The 14163-nt window shown below is 42.2% G+C and overlaps 1 protein-coding gene across 1 annotated transcript in view; it reads right to left on the bottom strand.

Moving 5' to 3' along the window:
• TRANK1 (tetratricopeptide repeat and ankyrin repeat containing 1) overlaps positions 1-14163 on the bottom strand; it is a 207117-nt gene that overhangs the window by 22194 nt on the left and 170760 nt on the right. The window contains 2 exon segments of the mRNA XM_040354425.1: positions 10652-13575; positions 13701-13846. Of these exon segments, the coding sequence (XP_040210359.1) occupies positions 10652-13575; positions 13701-13846 (3070 nt within the window).

The following is a 14163-nucleotide window of genomic DNA, read 5'->3' as shown; positions in this document are numbered from 1 at the left end:
AGCCAGCCTGGCTTTAAATGAAGATTCACCATAGGGGGGATAGAACAAAAAGGTGGCGAGCATTGAGGGCAATCTTGATACAGGTGGTCAACACCCCTTTCCACTCCCCACCCCCCTTCCCTCTGGTTTATGTTTAAAGTAACCTATTAATTTGCCAATCCATCAATATAAGCACAATATAGGTTATATACTAGGAATGGCGGAATATCTGTTTCTTCTGTTTTATTATTATGTTTTGTGATAAGGTTATGTTGATCCATTTCCTGTCCTGAATAATTGATTGATGATTGATAACCATTTGGGTCAGGAGCACTGCCCGATCCGATTGGCTAATCACTGAGCTTGCCTGATTGGTCCGCCCACTCAGTGTGACCAGGCATTTTTACTATATATATGTGGCAATATGGGGGTGAAGGTAGATGCCCCAGTTGAAGTCCACTTGGACGAAACGCGTCGGGCCTGCTATATCTGCACCCCATATTGCTTTTACCTTCTTTTTATACTGAAGTGATCACTTTTATATGTTTGGTTTTATCAAAATAAAACCTATCCTCTTTTACCTGCACCATCCGGAGCATTGTTTTTCTTTCTTTTCCCTGCATGACTTGCTTGGATACAAAGTTTTTTTCAAACTCCACGTCTGTGTGCACCTTGCATCAGTGGACACCACTGTTCACATCACCAGTTGGCGTTTCAACAAGCTGACCCTCTGTCCCGGTTCATGAATTGGAGTTGGAGCGAGTATACCCACGGTGAGGTTCCAGTTCAGGCTCACAGCCATCCATCAGGATACCCCGTGGTGAGTCTAACATCGTGCCATCGTCCAGCAGAGCAGAGTCGTGTGGAGTCGTTACATGCGTTTACGATCTGTTGTCGCTGACAAGCAGATCCACAGAATCTGGTAAGAGTATTCCATCTACTCCTGATTTTATCGTGCAGAAAGTTTTTCCAATGATGAGGATGTGGTCATACACCCCCTATTGGTGGACTTTTTGTTTTTATGTTTTTCTTTGTGTTTGATGTTTCAAATGGACACTCACTCACAGGTCACTGTGTTTTCATCACATTGATGCTTAATTTGCAATTTGTAAAATAATTTTTTCATTCCAATTTTTGTCATATTGTTTGTGTAGCTGCTCACTTTATATTTTTAGATTAGCGCAGTATTTTCCCCCTTTTCACATTTCCTAATAAACCGTTGGCCAACAGGTTGCGTGTCTTCTCTCCAGGCCACACCCCCATTACTTTTTGCACACGCCATAATTTGTTCACAGGCAACCCTACGCGGGTCCTGGACGAATTCCGACACAGCCTTTCTGCTTTATACTCGCCCCCTATCCGGTCCTCCACCCACGGATTGGACACCTTTCTGGATAGTCTGAGGCCCCGTACACACGACAGAGGAACTTGACGTGCTTGGCACGTCGAGTTCCTCGTCGAGTTTTGGGATGAAGCCGCCGAGGAGCTCGGCGGGCCGGCTTCTCCCATAGAAGAACGAGGACAACGAGAAAATAGAGAACATGTTCTCTATTTTCTCGTCGAGTTCCTCGGCGGCTCCATCGAGCCAAAACTGTACAGACGACAGAGTTTCTCGGCAGAATCCGGGTTTTGACCGAGTTTCTCTGTGAATTCTGCCGAGAAACTCTGTCGTGTGTACGAGGCCTGACACTACCCTCCCTGTCTGATACTCATAAGTCACTTATGGACCGAGACATACAGGTCTCCGAGGTTTTACAATGTATTACAGAATTGAAAGTGGGCAAGAGACCGGGCCTGGATGGCTTCACGGTGCTTTTCTATAGGAAAATGGCCAACATGGTAGCCCCTCACTTGACCTCTATGTTTAATTTTGTGAAAAGCGGCCAAACCTTTACTTCGACCCTTCTTACCGCCAATATAGTGATGATCCCCAAACCTGACCGGGACCATTCATCTTGGGCCAACTTTAGGCCGATCTCTCTCATAAACATGAAAATTTTAACTAAAATTCTGGCCAACCCGCTTAAACTCCTTTTTACCACGTTTGATCAAAAAGGACCAAGTGGGCTTTGTCCCGAGGAGACAGGCAGAATATGCCACCAGAGGTCTCCTTCAAATCCAACATATAATACACAACAGATCTTTGGCGACGATGTTCTTGTCTCTTGACATGAACAAGGCCTTTGATACCTGATGACCGTACTTCGCCGTTACGGCTTTGGAACCTCATTCCTGAGCTGGATCTCGGCTTTATATGACTCTCCCCAGGCCAAGGTAAAGTACTACGGCTTTGAATCGCCTCTCTTTCCTATCAGGAGGGGGACCAGGCAGGGATGTCCACTCTCCCCACTTCTTTTCATCTTAGCCCTGGAACCCTTAGCGGAGGCGATACGTTCTCACCCAGACATAACGGGAGTGGACATAGCGGGTATCTCATAAAATGTCATTGTTTGCGGATGATATTCTGTTGTCCCTCACTAATCCCCACATCGCCTTACCTAACCTGTTCTCCCTCCTGGACACCTTTGTGCTATTCTCAGGACTATTGGTTAATCCTGCCAAATCAAATACTATGTCTCTTAATCTTCCACCCTTGGAGCTGGCAACCCTAAAAAATTCATTTTCTTTCCAATGGCTCACTTCTTTGCCTTATCTGGGGATTAGGCTCACTCCGACGTATAAGGGACTTTACCAGGCCAATTTCCCCCCTCTGTTCAGGAAGCTTTCGGATATGTTGTCCTCCTGGTCCCATTTCCCATTATCTTAGTTCGGCAGGATTGTGGCGGTCCACATGACTTATTTACCCAAAATACTGTATCTTTTTCGTGTTTTGCCGGTCCCAGTCCCTGCGCATATTCTGCGTATTCACCAATGTAAAATCCTGAAATTTGTCTGGGGTTCCACTAGACCCAGAATCAACAAACAGGTTTTATACGCCCACAAGATTAATGGTGGCCTATCAGTTCCCAATCTTCAAGCTTACTATACAGCAGCGAATATAGCCCCACTGTCTCATCTCCACGCAAAGCATCAAATGCCGTTATGGGCCACCATGGACTTGTATCCGATTCCGTTAGCCTCCCTGCCCTGGCTTCCCCCCAAACACTGGTGGGTCCGATTTCTCCTCAACTTCCCTTACTCCGCCTCCTTCAGTGTCCTTTGTTCCCGTCAAGCTGTGATAACCCGCAACAGTTTTCCTGGTGGACTAATAACGGTTTTGTTGATATCCATTCTCTATTTACCCCCACCAGGATAATTACATTTGATGCGCTGCGTTCCTCACACAATATCCCCATCCGGGAACACTTTAGTTACCTACAGCTTCGCCATTTCTTACAACAGCTCATCAAGTCCCGACTTACTCCATACACCTTGACCCCTTTCGAAAGCCTTTGTAGGTCCCGGCCCCAATCTTCGGGCTTAATCTCCTTAGTCTATGCAGCAATTATTTCCTTTAAAAGACCACCGATTAGACCTTACCACCTCCACTGGGAGGCGGCTTGATCCGGATGATTGGCAGGTCATGACTATTGCTCTATCCAAATACTCCAAAAAAAATCTTTTTCTGGAGAATGCATACAAACTACTATACAGATGGTATTATACTCCAGCTAGTTTAGGTCGTTTCATTCCAACCTATTCTCCTCTTTGCTTCCGGGGATGTTCTCAGGCCGGTACCATGGCACACATTTGGTGGACCTGTCCAAGAGCTTGCAGATTATGGGTCAGAGTCTATGCTCTTCTCCGCACCCTACTTCAACCTAACTTGAAAAGGGACCCTTTTAAAGCTCTCCTATGCAAACCGATTTTAGAGCTACTGCATCCCGAACGCCAGATAGCTTCGCATCTGTTTACTGCAACTAAACTGACCATAGCAAAATCCTGGAAGACACCCATTCTTAGCTTTGAGGCGGTCAAGCATCGTATGAATGACATTATGATTAATGAAAAGTTGTCAGCCATAATTTTAGACACTCACAATAAATTTCTCAGGATCAGGCAACCTTAGGTTGCATATATACAACCCACCTGATTCGACTCCTCGCTTCTATCAATCTAATATTGCCCCCACCCCACGGATTCCCCCCCCAATTTCTTTTTTTTTCCTTTCCTTCTCTCATATTATTCCTACTTGTCTTTTTTTCCCCTACTTACTCATTCTTTTCTTCCTCCTTTTTCATTTCTTTCTTCCCTTACTCTTTTTTACATCCTTCCACCTCATCAGGCCTCCAGGCTTGAGCCTGGCTGATATGGTCACATGGTTAACATACTGCGTTTCCGTTTTGTATTCTCTTGAACTTATCTCCATAATATAGTTGGTTTGTTAAAGCGTTGTAGGCAAGTGCCCATTTGGGCGCTCCCTACATTTACTTTATGCAGCGCGTTCTAGGAAAATGTAGATGTAGATTTAGGAGGTGACATACATCCCCCAATTGTTCTATTTAGTGGTTAGGGCAATATTTATATGTCCCCTTTTTATCTGCCTTCCTTTTGTCTACCATACCTTATGTGTATCTCCTCTGTGACCATAGATGTGATGAGCTGTACTGTTGAATTGATTCTTAATAAAAAACCTTTGTACAAGAAAATTCCTTGACTTTCATTAAGCAAAGTAGATCTTTCAGTTGCAATGGTAGACTGTACAAGAAGCCGGCTTTGTAGCCTTCAAGAGGGTAGGGATGATTCAATCTAAAAAGCCCTGTCCCTCAGAACCATGGCTTCAACAGCTATGCTATTAAATCCAGTGACCAGGATGAAACATTGGCCCTTGAGACAGGAGGGTCTGGATAATCCAGAAGTGCCTTAGAAATGTCTGCCGGAGTATGCGAGTACCATGTCCTCCTGGGCCAATTTAGAGTGATGGATGTCCTCCTTCCTGAACCTGTGGAGTAGGGTAGGAAAGAATCTGGAGGAGCAGAAAGGCATATATCAGATGCAACTGATCCCACTGTGTCATCTGGGAGTCCACTGCAAAAGACCCAAGGGTGACATACCTGATCAGTTTGTTGTTGAGTTCACACCTGGTGTTCCCAACTTCTGGCAAAGAACCTGAAAGGCCTCCGGATGGACAGCCTATTACCTTGGATCCAGACACCAACGGCTCAGAAAGTTCGCCATCAATTTTCCACATCTGGGGATGTGGACAGGGCAGGCATATGAGTTTTGCTCAAGAAAGACTGCTTCCTACAGAGTAGCCCAACTTCTGGTGCCTACTTAAGGACCGATATAAACCACAGCTGTGGCATTGACTGACTATATTCTTGTCCGGCGATCATGCTATAGGGGGTGTCAAGCATTAAAGGCATAACTTAATCGCCATAAATTCCAGAATGTTGATTGAAAGGTGATCCTTCACTGATGACCAAGTTCTCTGCACAGATGAGTTGTTTAGATCCCGAGCCCAATAAGGCCAATCGCCATCTTGAGAACCCCTAACAATGGTGGAGGAAAAGGTTTTACTAATTTCAGTACCAGCTTGAAAATCCACCACATCAGGGACAGTTTGGTCCCGGGGTTAAGGCACATTAAGCAGTCCAAGGACTGCATCTGTCCGTCTCACACAGCCAAAATTTGGAGTTGCAACAGTCTGGGGTGAAAGTGGGCACCAGGTGCCACCAAAGTTCGTCATAAATGCATGAACTGAGGGCTTTCTCTGGATCCGAAAGGCCCCGGTAGGAGTATGAAAAGACTGTTTGTCTAGAACCTTTCTGCCCCGGGACAAGCTCTTGACAAATCTGTGTCAATCATCAGATCCAGGTACCCCAAGAATAGGCTGAACTTCTCTATTCTTTTTTTTAACCTTTCAAAGGTTTGCGTACCCCTGAAAGCATTCTCCTGGCGGTACAGGGGTACTGACTGCTGCGCTTAAAAGCTGATAGAACAGCCAAAAGCAGATCTTTGGAGACATTCTGGGACCAGTAAGCCCAGAAGACTAACAGACATTCCTTCCCCACTTTTAAAATTGGGGCTCCCCATCAATGTGCAGAGGCTTTAGCTTCAGTCTTGGCTGGTTTGGAAGGCTACGTCTTTCACAAAAAAAATTGTTCCGGAGTTAGGAAAATTGACAGGAAAAAAAAGAGAACACTTCCTAACTTCAGGAGGTAGACATCCTACTGGTAAGGGTGCAAACCTTTTCCTTTTGGGGGAGGAGAATATTGTTATGCCATGTGATCATCTAAATGTACATCCAAGTAGGAACCAAGTGTTTGCCTTTAAAGGGTAAGCCACAGAATCCTGCATGTGCATACCGAGACAAGACTCAACTTAGGAATTTGGTTAAGGGTGTCTACCATGCCATTCACAAGGTAGCAGAAGGCAAAAGCTCCATTTGACTATGGACAGAGGGATCCTTGCAGACAGCTGAGAAATCGGGCCATGTGCATAACCTACACATCAATGGTCTGACAAACTGCCATAGATACAACTGAAGGTTTCATGGCAGGGCCTGATTGACTTAAGGAAGACCACTAACCTCATATCTACCAAATATTTAAACATAGGATTATCCTCCACAGGAGCCATGTGCATATTGAAAAACCTTAAAGGGGGTGGATAATATTCTATGGAGTAGCAATAGTCTAGTTAGAGTGGTAGTTACATTTACATGAGTCTACTAGAATGACAAGCCTCAGGTGATACAGAATAATAAAGCAAACCCTCCCACATAAGGGTCCTCCAAAGAACACAGATCAAATGGTGTTTCAAATCTGCTAGGAGGCGGGGATGAGACATCAAACTCCACAGCATAGAGCTCAGTGCAATCTAAAATGGACTCCCGCCACACAAAAAAAACATGGGCTGTAGCAGTAAATGTACAGGAAAGCCATTCCTTTCACTAAATTCTGCTATGGTCACTAACATCCAGTCAAAATCCAGAAAAGTAACCACATGACTTCAGAAAAGGAGTGGGGGTGGGAAAAATAATGCCTGTCTTCATGCTAGTGCATGAGATATGTAAATAACCTGTCACTCACAGCAAGGGGGCGGAACGGACTAAGGTTTTTCTCTGCAAGTCCGTTTCATTTCACTGAACAATAAAAGAGGATTGATCAGAGCTGGATTAACTCTGTGTGGCAAGACTGGGCACAGATGATAGGAAATCTTACACTGTACATTGTGACATAAAAAAAAAAGTAAAATAAAATTTGGGTTTACATCCACTTTAACAATTTATACATCTGTGATACAAAAAAAAAAGAAAGTGCAATGTGCTTGGACTGCAAACTTCGTTGAAACAAATGTGCAACACAATATAAATGGATATTGAATCAAAGAGCCCTTATAAAATTACAGTTCATAACTTCTTCTATAGCATAAGGTCTTCAAGGGACCAGTGTGTGTTCCACTGCCGAGTAATGATAACCGGAAGCCTGGGACCCGGAACATTATTAGCACCCCCTCATATATACACACCATTAGTTGTCTGATGAATAGTGACACAGATACAGAAAACTGTTTTCTCTTGTCAAGTTGACCACTTGTTGTGTGCCTGAAAAAGAGCAAGAATCAGGTGCAGAGACCGGTGTGGATATCGGTTTCTGCTCCAATGTAAGGGAATCGCATCATCATTCTGAGGGTTAGTGTTGTGTAGACAGACCTTCAGCAGAGCAGATGTTCACATGAGGTTTAGCTGTTGCTCTCTTTTGATCACGAAAAATGACGAGGAATACAGGGTACGATTGTCTGCAAGGAGTATGCAGCAACTCGGGTGTAGACCGCCCTGTTACAAATTCTTGTAGCAAAATGGTGGAAGGCAGAAACGGCAGTAAAGTGTGAGTCCTGTGATGTGATGTAACAAATGGTCATCCACATAGGATTAAGTTCTAAGTGGTTGAATGTTTAGCAAAATTTTCTTTTAAAGTTTACACTGTAAAATTAATACATTACAAACATTGTCCCTTTTTTTTTTCATGGTTACGATCAGATACAGGGGGACCCTGCCTTATCGGTCCTCACGTAGACAGCAAAAGAAAATCGCTGCTCCAGGTGGGAAACTCTAGGCACAATGAATAATATAAGACTCCTCACACGGGTGCAAGCCCCGGCTTCATTGAATATTCAATGCAAACAATGACACCACGTTTGCATATTCAGAACCAGATTGGGGGGGAAGGAAAATTACACACATTATGTCATTTTGTTTGACAATAAGCAAAAGAAAAAGATTTGACTTGAAGTAACAAATGTACATCAATAAAAACTAATCACCCCCTACCTAAATATTTTCAAAAAAGGTCTAACAAAGGTGTTGGGTACCCAACTGAACTGCTATAGAGTGTCTTCTCCATCATAGGAATCAAAAGAAAGTTGAACTTTGGATATTGGAAAATAACTGTTGGTAAATGCATTAGTATAAAGCTGCGATTTACAAAATGCATAGAATCAGGGCTTTTCCCGAGTTCCTGCAGTGAATAGGAGCAGGAACGCATTCCCCTCCTTTTGGTTACACTTGTCTCTGCACCTACCCACCTAGCACTGCCCCTTGTCTCCAATTCTGCCCAGCTCCTACATCACCCCCTTTTAGCAAACAACGCCACAATAAAGGCAGCCTGCACGCAGTATGGGTGCAATGTCTGTCTGAACGAGGCCTTAATTGCAAAATTTACATTTTGACCTCAGATGAGCTCCAGTTTTTGCATCTTCAGAACTCAGACTAGCCCAATGCATTTACAAACTTAATAGTGTTTTGCACTATTGCACTGGTGGGTAAAAAAGGAGTCAAAGGGGGTTATTTACGAAAGGCAAATCCACTTTGTACTACAAATGCAAAGTGCACTTAAAAATGGCACTGAACATGCACTTGGAAGTGCAGTCGCTGTAAATATGAGGGGTAGATCTGAAATGAGGGGAAGCTCTGCTGATTTTATCATCCAATCATGTGCAAGCTAAAATGCTGTTTTTTTTTTCTTGATGTCCCCCCTCAGATCTACAGTCACTGCACTTCCAGTGCAATTTCATGTGCACTTTGCACTTGTAGTGCAAAGTGGATTTGCCTTTAGTAAATAAGCCCCAGAGTGTCACTAAACCCACTTCATCAACTTATTAATTCACTATGAGATTTGTTTTCTGTATTTTGCAAAAAACGTGGTTGATCCTGCGATTTCGTCCTCATCACATCTGAGCAGCCCATGAGACGTCACACATGTGGGCACATATACACTGGTAAATGAGAGCCCACTCCCTCTCTTCTCAGTACCCACTAACCAGCTAAACACAGTGGGGGTGGAATATTATATCTTGATTGATGGAGGCTTCTCCTCCCAGTTATTCTAAGACACAGACTTGAGGGGCGTGACTGTCAGAAATTGAACCACACTAGGTTATTGACAAAATAATTTAGATCGGATTTTAAATATATATTTGTAACAGTTTATTGATAATAATTATTTTACTCTGTATCCAAAGGCGGTTTTCTTTTTTTTCTTTTGAACATTGATAAGGAAAAAGGTACTTCAATTTTTTTTAAATAGTTACATCATCCATATATAGAAATAGAAGGGCAAAATTAAATTAAACAGTCTGGGGCAGATCCTCAAATAAATTACGCGGCCTAACTGTTGATACGCCGCGTAATTTCAAATTTTGCACGTCGTATCTTTGTTTTGGTATCCATCAATCAAGATACGACGGCATCTGTGTTAGATCCGACTTGGTACGCTGTCGGATCTAAGATGCAATTTTACGGTGGCCGCTGGGTGGCGTTCACGTCGTAATCCGCGTATAGTTAAAGCTTTTTCCGGCGTATAGTTAAAGCTGCTATCTGGTGGCGTACTCAATGTTAAGTATGGCCGTCGTTCCCGCGTATAATTTTGAAAATTTTACGTCGTTTGCCTAAGTCGTCCGTGAATAGGGCTGGACGCCATTTACGTTCACAACGAAAACAATGACGTCCTTGCGACGTCATTTGGAGCAATGCACCCTGGGAGTTTTGACGGACGGGGCATGCGCAGTTCGTTTGGCGCAGGGACACGCTTCATTTAAATGAAACACGCCCCCTACTCGCCGCATTTGAATTCCGTGCCCTTACGCTGCGAGAAATACACTACGCCGCCGTAACTTACGGCGCAAATTCTTTCTGGATTCAAACCAAAGCCAGGTAAGTTACGGCGGCGTAGTGTATCTCAGATACGCTGCGCCGGTGCAGATCTTTGAGGATCTGCCCGTGTGTTTAGTATCACTTTAAGGGCTTGTGCACACATGCTGTGAGCCATACAGCAAAATGCACTTGAGTGGGTAAAACAGAGATAAGGCTATCCTATGAAGGGAGGATGATAGCTGAATATCATTACAGGGCTGCTGCAGCCACTGGCTGGAAGTACAAAAGCAGTGTTGGAAAATGCAGCTTGCCTGCTTGCTCACTCAATGGCCAGCGGCATCAGTGCTCACAGTGAAACAGTTCAATTAAAAAATTGTTCTACTTGCAGCACTTCCAGTGTCCATTAGCGGACATGCTAGAACGCAGTTTTGTCGAGCCCCGCCAGAAAGAAAAGCCCTGCATAGAATTATGCATTGAAATCAGTCCCTGTCAATCAGGAGCTTACAAACTATGTCCATGGGCCATAATAGTCAGAGGTATCCTTGAACCGTGTATCTGAATCTTGGGAGAAAACTAAAGCCTAAGTAAAGAGGAGACCAATACATACAAAATACACAAACCCTAATGAGATCTTACCTTGAGACCAGGTTTTGTGCTCATAGATATGTTCCACCAAATCAGCAACAATTTTCATTTTGTTCTCAATCTTAGTCTGTACAAGATGAAACTCCTCATGTGATGTTAGTTTTGTTTTTGATTTTGTGTCCATTGTTTGAACAAGAGACTTTGCTTCATTGATCACCACATCCACTTCAAATTTAAAAAAAAGAAGATATTGCTCATAAGCTTTGCTTTGCTGTCTATGTTTTTCAAGGAGTATGTGATCTTCATAACCTTCATTTAAGCTCTGTATCCTAGGGATTTCCAGTTCAATAGGTGTCATGGTTGAAGCTGCAACTTCTTCCAAGTCATCTTCTATTTCAGATGGGTCAGAAACCCCCACTGCTTTAGAAAATTTTACTCCACACAAGTCACACTGAGTTTTGTCAACATTTGCAATTTTAAAATTGTCTGGAATAGATTCTTCCATGTGTTTTTGCAACTTGTTTCTGCAAGCTTTTTTCCACTTTGTATAGATGCATGCAAAAAGAAACAGCATATTTATTTTTCGACGAGCCGTTTGTTTCCGTACTTGAGCAGCCACAGTTACCAATAGATCAGCTTTCTCATCTTCAAAGTCTTGTTCAGGCTCCATGTAAGTAGGCTTGAAATCATGTACCTTTTGCTGAAAACTGCCATGTTTTCTATACTTGAATTTGTCATCAAAGAAAATACCACGAATGTGCCCTTTGACATAGTTTGTGTCCCATCTCCATGAGCATTCTACTAGGCGCTCATCATCACGCTGTTCCAGTAAATTCTGAAGAAGGTCGATTAGATCTTCTTCCTTATCAGTTGAGGTCACTCTGTCCACAGCACTGACTAATCGTCCAGGAATTAGCAGTGGAAATTCCTTTTGAAGATCTTTAATATTCTTCTGTAGTTGTGGGATATTCTTTCTAAGTATTGGCTTTGCTTTTTCACTGACAACACCCTGAAGGTTCACCATCATTACCAAGTAAAACACCAGGCTTCTTTCAGCTTCTCCCGAAGAAATGTAATCCACACATTTAAAAGCATCTAAAAGAACATTGAACTCAGCATTTGCATGACCACAAAGGACAGAAGCAAGATAAGTAAGATGATACTGGAAGTGTGCTGTAAGCCGACCTACATCCTTGGGTCTATATTCCCACAAAATTGAATATGTGTCCTTCAGTGAATTTTTCTTTCTAAACAAGGTTTCCCAGAAGTGGAGAATGGAAATGTAACTCTTTGGAAGCAGCACAGTACAAGTAGAAAATCTCATCAGTACTGCACAGCAGAAAATCAACTGGAATTCTAGCAACATCACAGTATTTCCAATGTTGGGTATGAAAGGTTCAATACATTTCTTCACTACAAAATTCATAAATCTGTAAAAATATCTTTTGCATCCATCTGGATTTTTGTTGATGTACAGTTCATCCACAGAAGCTTGCAGTAGCCTAAAAAAATGGACGTGAGGCATTTGTGACAAGTCACCAGAGGTATCAGGTTTTAACATACCTTGCCTGCCCTCTAAATATCGAACTCTTTTGCCATCTCCTTGTGAATCATTCACTTTGTTCTGTTTTTCATATTCACTTTCATATTGTACCTCTTCTTCATGTAGGTAGCGTTGCAGAACATCTGGATATTGTGATAATAAGCTACAAATCTGCATTATTTGTATCCAAAGGTCGGTTGATTCTCTTCGATCTCGTTTACTTTGTATCAAAAGTGATTTAAGAAACATGGTTAGCATTGTTTTAGCTGGCACTGAAATGTTGAATAAGATCTCACTGCACTTTCTGGGATTTTCGAAAAGGATACGCATATGGAAATGTTTAGCAAACACAGAGTTTAAAAGAGACTCACAGTATTTAAATCCATAAGTCTTACCAGTTGTTTGGAACTCTTCAGACAAGTCGTAACTGAGCTTCTGTGCTTCAATTAACAATCCAGAGATAGTTATTAAATTCATCTTGCACCTCAACAAATCTTTCAAGTTGAAATGCTGTAGAGGCTGGTGGGCATTTGAGCAGTTCTCATCATCACACACCAGACCTACAATGAAATTGCTACAGATACCAGCACAACCCTTTTCAAGAATCTTGGTAGAAATTTTGTGTAGCCTTTTTAAAAGGTGTTTTACCAGCAATAGCTTAACATCCTTCAGCTCTGTATGTTCACTACCCTGCTCTGTTTCAATCTGAGAAAATCTTGCCCCCTCATGTTCCAGAATAGAGCACTGTTGTTCTTCCAACTGCACAACTCCATAAAAATCTAGGCAGGACTTTACCATTTCCCTGTCTGCATTGGTTCTTGTTTCCTTGAGCGATTTTACTAGTTGTAGCAGAAGCTCTAATCCACATGAAGCCATGAACAGCAGTTTTGGATGTGATTCTTCACAGGTTAATGCATGAAAGAGTGATTCAACTACACCTGCATGGTGATAGGCATTCCTAAATTCATGAAATGAATTTTTTATTTTGTAAAAGCTATTTTCCAAGATTCCTTGAATAAGAATAGCTTCTGCAGCTTCAACTTTGTTGTTTGTATCATTAAAAATGCATAAAGCCTCAAAAAGTGTCTCATCAGGGTCTTGATTATTTGCCAGGCTGCGTCGTGCTGCTGCAAGCAAACACGATGCTCGAAATTCTCTTCTTCTTGTTAGGTTTGCGGCCTCTAACAACTTCCCATGTTCTCTCATGAGAGATGCTGCTTCTTCACATCTATTGTTACTCTTGAGCAATTCTGCAGCTTCAGTCCAACATTTTCGATTCCTCAGGAAGACCAACTGATCTTCGACATCAAGTTTAGAGAGCATTTCAGTCATTTTATTGAGATTACTATTTCTGAAGAAGTTTGCAGCTGCTTCCAAACAGAACTTTTTTTCAGTTATCCGTAATGGTGCACTGGGGTACATCTTTTGGCGTCTAAAAGCACATTAAATAAATGTTAAGGTTAAAAACAATGGAACACGTAAAGAACATGAAAACAGAGATAAACTAAGCACAAAACAGTAATGGTAGTGTTATATAAAGATTTCAAGTTTGTATACCTGTCAATAACATAAACAGCTTCTTCATACATTTTTTCTCGGTAGTACAAGTTCAGTGCTGCTTCATATTCCCCAGCCTGCTCATACAACTCAGCAGCAAGTTTATGATCCTGTGCTTTTTTGTAGAAGAATGCTGCATCCTTAATCTATAAACACAAAAACACAAAGTTTTGCATATTGAATTCACATAACTACACTGAAAAACAAAGTCATACAATGCTCAGGACACAGCATATATAACCAGACAATTATGTTAATCACATGTGAATCTATACTAGTTGTCTTTTTTACATACATGAATAAATGGAGGTCATATCATCCCAGAGTGGTACTGGGGATATGATGAATTATATACAGTGCCACGTTCCGAAAATGTATTTGATTGGAATGGGTGAATTGGCAGATGGACTTTATGGGCACAACACGACTAGATAAAAAATTCTTAAGCTTTATTAAAAAATTA

This window comes from Rana temporaria, chromosome 5, assembly GCF_905171775.1.
Source record: "Rana temporaria chromosome 5, aRanTem1.1, whole genome shotgun sequence".
NCBI lineage: Eukaryota > Metazoa > Chordata > Amphibia > Anura > Ranidae > Rana > Rana temporaria.
The sequence above is the reverse complement of the archived record's forward strand: the minus strand, read 5'-3'. Positions and strand labels throughout refer to the sequence as shown.